Genomic DNA, 6,771 nt, shown 5'->3' with positions numbered 1-6,771 from the left:
CAAGGCACCTTCCCTATTTGTCTCTGCTTCTTCTGTCACTATTGAATTTTTTTCATGCTCTATTTTTTAAACTGTTGGCCCTCCTCTGGTGTGATTTTTTCAGCTTTGGCAATAAAGGGGATGACACTCATTTTTTCATGTAAATGCTTCATAAATTCAATATGCAGCGGTTTAAGCCCAAATCATGAGGGATCAATGAAATATAAACAACACTGCACTTTCTTGTCAGGTATCTGACATCTGTTCACTCGAAATTCTGCATTTAGGTAGTCTGAAAACTTAATATCAATGTAATCAATAATAGATTTCCAGCAATTACTATTATCTACTTCATATCCAAATCCTGGGGTATAAACTATCATGAGTAGTAAATGAACTCTACCTTCTTTGATTAAAACTTTGGATTGTTGCACTGATACAGTCTTTTTTATTCTAGCTGGAGAACGTGGATACTCTAAAGAATACAAATAGGTGAGAAATAGAGAGTTGAATAACGTTGGCTTTCCACATCCAGATTCCCTACTACCATAACTGTGAACTCAAAACCTCTCTTCACTGATTATCTTTATACTTGATTGTGGAGATTTGCAAATCCCACATAACTTTCAAGATTATTCCATTGAGCCATAGTGCTGCTTTTGATGCTCATCTCAGTATAAGTGGATCTCTCACTGACTGTCATTCTTTCTCCCTCAGCTAGCAGCCCTAGCACAGCTCAGCCAACAAATTTTCCAAAGCCTCCTACCAGATTCTGTGTCTTCGCCATGCAGCATCATTGCTCCACTTAGGCATTCCACAGAGGGCAGATTTACCATGGTATTTTTAGAAGCCTCATAAGTGTGTTAAAGTTGACCCTGAATAAAGAAGCCTAAATATTAATTGATTATTTTGAATTATAATGTTGTAGAAGAGTATGGTCTTCCAGAAGAACAATACAATCTGTCTTGCAAGAAATACATCTACAATTATCTTAAGAATAAGATGGCAAGACTTTGTCGTTCATACTTCAGACATGTTATCAGGAGGGAAAATCACATGAAGAAAGACATTATACTTGGTTAAGTGGAGGGTCAGACTCCCACCAAGATGAACTGACACAGAGGCAGCAACAATAGTCTCAAATGTAAAAATTGTGAGGATGGTTCAGGCCCAGGCTGTGTTTTGTTTTGTTGTGTACAATGTTGCTATGAGTTAGAAATGACTTAATGGCACATAACAGCAACAAAAACAACAAAATAAGCATGCCTGCAACAAATTATCCCTGTCATCTCTAAAGTCAGTGCAGTTGCCTTGTCATTCAGAGTTTCTAACACACTCAATATGTGGTTAGCACACTGTGTCTCTTGCACAGTAATACATGGCCGTGTCCTCAGAGCTCAGGCTACTTAAATCCATGTAAGGTGTGCTTATGAATTTTTCACTGGTCATGGTGACTCTGCCCTAGAACTTCTGTATGTAGCTTGTTCCCCCATTGCTAGGATTAATAATTCCGAACCACTTAAACCCATGTCCAGGGATCTAATGCACCTAATGCATATGCTAGTCAGTGAAGGCGTATGCAGATGTCTTGCAAGAGATGTTCACTGATGACCCAGACTTCTTCAATGCAACTCCAGATTGCACCAGCTGGACCTGGTGGTCACCTACTGAGAGTTAATTGGGGAGTATGAAATTCAATGTGAATACCCAAATCCCCTTCCCCAACCCTGGGACTGGGAAATGTTTTACCTGTAGTTGCTATAACTAACAAGATGACTCCAAAGCCCAGTCCAAGGTTAGACAGCTGTTATTCCAGAACATCTAATGGAGAGTGGTATGGTTGTTGGTTGGGATCTAGAAACACAGATATATCCTCATGCGATGTAGTAAACCTCAGATTATTTACATATTTGTGAGGCAGAATACTTAAGACTTCGGTCTGGGACGCATTTGAGCAACATTTTTATTTTTTATGATTTTCAAGACACACATCCAGACAAGCAAGGAATGCCAAAGATGCAAATCATGAGGTTTTGATTACTTAAGTCCAAATTGGGAACCTGGATCCTCTAGCACATCCTGAACCTCTGGGTGTGTGACACCACTCACACTGAGGAGTACAGTGAAGCAGAATAACCATGCTTCACTTTGTGTCATTTCTTATTCTGTCTGAAGGCAAATAAGACTTACAGGTAGGAAATCAAGGTTTGTCTTTGGATATGACACCACTACATTTCAGTTGGGTTGTTAGAGTGAAATTATACTCATATTTACCCTAGGTATAAGAGATCAAAACACTGTTGGGTCCTCTGCAATTCTCACATTCTTTTGCTTGAGCCACTGTGTCAGTTCATCTCACTGAGATTTACATATGACCTGCAGAAAAAAAGACTTATACTAAATCATTTATTATAATCCCACATTTTATTTAAAAAGGTTTCAGAATAGTTGTGTGTGAAAATAACAGGCCCTTGAATATGGAGAAAGGCAATAAATTTTCTCAAGAATGTAATTAAAACTCACAAATAAAGAAAATACTTAATGGTACACTGGTATTCTTTATGGATAAATCTGAAACTTCCATTTAAATATACGTTTCCCAGAACTTCTCATTAGCGTTGATTCCTCACACATACTTTCTTTGGGTAAGAGCTTGTAGCTTTTGGACAATCACTCCTCTTTTTCTTGGCAAGAAAATTTAAACCTTAATGAGGGTTGAAAACCTGTGGGAAGCACCAGAAAAGCAATTTTAGTTATAAAACTTAGTGCAAAAAGAATATTTCCTGCTTATCCTTAAGAGGATACTCACTAGCCTTCAGTGAACCACTACCAAACTCCCTACATCTACTCCATATTTTCAATAGTTTCTTAGTGCCCTCTGCAGGCCAGAGATCTCTTTGCAGGGTAGCTCATTTCCTGTACTCACACTGCCTTCCCTGTCTTGGTCTCTCACAGTAATTTATTGTCAAGTTCTCAGCTCTCATGCTGATCATTTCTAAATGGAAATCAGTGCTCTTTTTGGCGATTCTGCAAAGATTGAGGGTAGATAACTAGCGGTGGCGGTCTTCACATAGATGGAAATGTGGACCAGCTATTCCAGGCATGTGTTCAACTCCCTTTTCTTCAATATATGATCACTGTAGACCACTCTGATGTGAGTCAACACAGTGATAACTAGAGTAGGTGACACCCAGGGTCGAAATTCATGAAAAAATATTGCATTGGAAGAATAAATTGGATTAACCACACTCCTGAGTCTTAATACCTTGTGAAGTTTATTTCATTCTTGTGTATTGCACACAATGAAGTCCAGTCATTGTCATGTGTGAAGAAAAAAATAATTCCCATGAATAAGTCGTTGATCATGCAAATTCTACATGCAATATTTGGTATCCTTCCTATCACAAACATTGTATTTTTCAGTTATTCTTTCTTACCAACTTTTGAACTCTAATCACAAAGAATTATCACAAATCCTGACATACATTTTAGACTGTAACGTAGTTTGTTAAAACTTGAATTTAATTTTGACTTTCAGTTTTGCTGTGTCAATTTCAGTAACAGTGATATTAACTACTCTTCCTTGGAGCCATGTATATAATAACCTATCGCTCCTAGCATTATACTTTAGATTACATCAGGAAATGTTGTTTTGGATGTTGTATGTGATGCTCTTCCTCTTCAATTTGTCATTCCAATCACAGCAAGCTACTGCATTTGAATTAAAAATGCTCAACAATTCATCATTCCAGTTTACTTATGCCTATGATATCAATTTAAACATTCCATTTATTTATTTTCAAAAATTTTTGTGAATTATGTGGTATTTTACATGGGAGAACATTAGGTTTACATTCATCCTATCATATATCATTTCACTGCCATAGTTATAGTCCCCTTCATGCATCATCAACTAACCAAAGGGTACTCTGCAAGTGTGCCCCCACCCCCTGTTCATCAGCACATGGTCCCTCTCCCTCTCTGGGTTTAGAGTCCTCAGCTTCTTCATTTCTCCATGTCACCCTCTCTGCCTCCATCTCTGACATTACTGCTTCTCTGGGTAGGGTCTTGCTCTCTGCTCTTCTCCCTTGATGGTCCCAGGGACCTCCGTTCCTAGGCTGAAAAGTTAATCACTCCCCTCCTTGCTACAAAACGTCTACCTTTACATTTCCAATCCTCATAATCAGTCCTGATAACAATTATTCACTATTGTATCACAAGACCAATCCGTATTTCCTTTCATCAGCCCCGCCTAGAAAGATTGGATACTACTCAGTGGAGATTCTACCTTCCTCCATGTGTTATGGATCTAGGTTCCCTCTTGAAAGCTTGTAAGCCAGTCACTTCTTGCCTTTGTAGCTCCCCCACTTTTGGTAGCCATTGTCCAAGTTGCCTATCCCTTTCTGCTCTGTGTTTTGAGGGGGTGGGAATGATCCTAGCTGTAAAGACTTGTTCCATCTTTTGAGCTACTGAATCCATAGGTGTACGTCAAGTTCATCAAATTGTATCAAATTACTCTTTTTTTGCTCTTCTTTATTCTTCTAGTTGAACTCTAATCATCCAGTCATTGAAGCCTGGTCAAGTGAATATTATCTCCAAATGTGGATGTTCTGGTGCATATGCCCTCTCTTCTTATCATCTGGATGCTTCACTCTCCACTTTAGTCCTCTGTGGCTATGTCACTGACTCTGGGCCGAAGAGTTCCCAGGTCTTACCACACTGCAGGCCAACCAGGTCTCCACCCAGGCTCACAGGAGTCTATTGAGTGTTGTAGGGCTTAGCTTACAGCTTCATTCTTGTTTTTCCCTCACTTCCCCTAATCGGTAATGAACATGGTCACAAATCAGAGAATGTATTCCCATTGATTCTTAGTCTTGGAAGGGGTTGCTCTGAGGGGACCCGACTACTTGCCTTGATGTCTCCTGGGTGAGCGACTTGATTGTTCTTGTAGTAATCAGTCGGTCTGCCTATATTGTTTTGTATTTTTCCTGTTAGTCTTTCTTTCAAAAAGTATCTTCTGTTCTTCAAGCCACTACAGGCTGGTCTGCCCATCCTTTCAAGTGGAAATTTCCCATTTCTGAAGATTCTGGATACTGTTCAGGATTCCCCCTATAGTCTTTTGAAATGCAGAGGCTCCAAGGAAGCCTCCTCACTGGGCACATTGTAACCCCATTTTAGGTATTCCAATCAGCATCTGCTGCACAGGAACTTTTTAAAGTATTGAAGAGCAGAGATGTCAGCTTGAGGGCTAAAGTATGCCTGACCCAAGCCATAGTATTTTCAGTAACCTCATATGGATGCAAAAGCTGGACAGTCAATAAGGAAGATCGTAGAAGAATTGATGCCTTTGAGTTGTGGTGTTGAAGGAGAATACTGAAAGTACCATGGACTGCCAAAAGAACCAATAGATCTATTTTGGAAGAAGTGCAGCCAGAGTGCTCCTTGGAGGCCAAGATGGCTAAGCTTCGTCTCTCATACTTTGGACCAGAGGGAACAGTTGCTGGAGAAGGATGTCTTGCTGGGTAAGTTGGAGGGTCGGAGAAAAAGAGGAAGACCTCTAACAAGATGGATTAGCCAGGTGGCATCATTGATGGACTCAAGTGTGGCAGCTGTGGTGAGGTTGGCACAGGATCGGACATTGTTTCGTTCTGCTGTGCATGGCGTCGCTACGAGTCGGTTTTGACTCGATGGCACCTGACAACAAGGACCATTAGTAGAGGCAGAAGACAGGTTTACAAGATTTCTATGGTGGTATGTTGGACTAATTCTTTCTCTCCCTTTCCAGTGTCTATTTTATAATGGTATGCAAGGGAAACCAAGATTCAAACAACAGCCAAGCATCTTAATATTATTTCCCCCCTTTTGCCCATTCCATCCATGTCACAATTCCTGTAACCAGAGCCCTGTTTTTCCAAGATTGTGCATACATCATTCTTTACCTCTGTCCAACTTAGCCCATGCAAGCCTGTCTAATTGTTCTCCCATCTTTTTGTTCTTCCATTCCCTTCCTCCTACATTTATATTGTGCCCTCCCCAGCATCCAAACTATCCTGTATCTATTCCCTGCCCAGTGCCCAACCTTCATGTCCCTCCCCTCTCCCCACCCCCCACTTCCCAACAACCAGTAAAGAATCCTCCCCCCTTTAGTATGGGTTCTTTTTCTTAGTCTTTTACAGTAGTGGTCCTATGCAATATTTCTCCTTTTGTGACTTATTTCACTCTACATAATGTTCTCAAGAAGATCTGGTAGTGTAGTGGTTATGAATCAGACTGCGAACCGCAAGGTCAGCAGTTCAAAACTACCAGCTGCTCCGTGGGAGAAAGATGAGGCTTTCTACTCCCGTAAAAGTTTACAGCCTCAGAAACCCTGTACAGGGTCGCTATAGGTCAGAACCGACTCGATGGCACTTAACAACAACAACAATGTCCTCAAGGTTCATCCATGTTGTGTGGTGGCTTGCAGCTTCATTGTTATTCTTGAAGGTAGCAAAGCATTCCATTTTGTGTATGTACCACAGTTTGTTTATCCATTCTTCTATTGATGGGCACTTTGGCCATCTCCATCTTTTTGCTATTGTAAATAGTGCTGCTATGAACATTGGTGTGTATATATGTACTCGTGTGGTGGCTCTTATTTCTTGTGGGTAAATACCAAGTAGAAGAATTGCTGGATCATAAGATATTTCTATTTCCAACCTTCTGAGGAAGTGCCATATTGCTTTCCAGAGAGGTTGGACCATTTTGCAGTCCCACCAGCAATGAAGGAGTGTCCCAGTCTCTCCACATCCCCGC

General features: G+C 40.5%; 1 gene segment (V, D, J or C); it reads right to left on the bottom strand.

Moving 5' to 3' along the window:
• Positions 1-1,326: 1,326 nt before the first annotated feature.
• On the bottom strand, positions 1,327-2,119 carry LOC102813239. The segment is given in 2 exon segments: positions 1,327-1,643; positions 2,089-2,119. Coding segments are annotated over 2 exon segments (348 nt in total).
• Positions 2,120-6,771: the final 4,652 nt, after the last annotated feature.

The sequence above is a fragment of the Chrysochloris asiatica genome, unplaced genomic scaffold (assembly GCF_000296735.1).
Source record: "Chrysochloris asiatica unplaced genomic scaffold, ChrAsi1.0 scaffold00260, whole genome shotgun sequence".
NCBI lineage: Eukaryota > Metazoa > Chordata > Mammalia > Afrosoricida > Chrysochloridae > Chrysochloris > Chrysochloris asiatica.
This window is presented reverse-complemented; position numbering and strand designations above follow the sequence as displayed.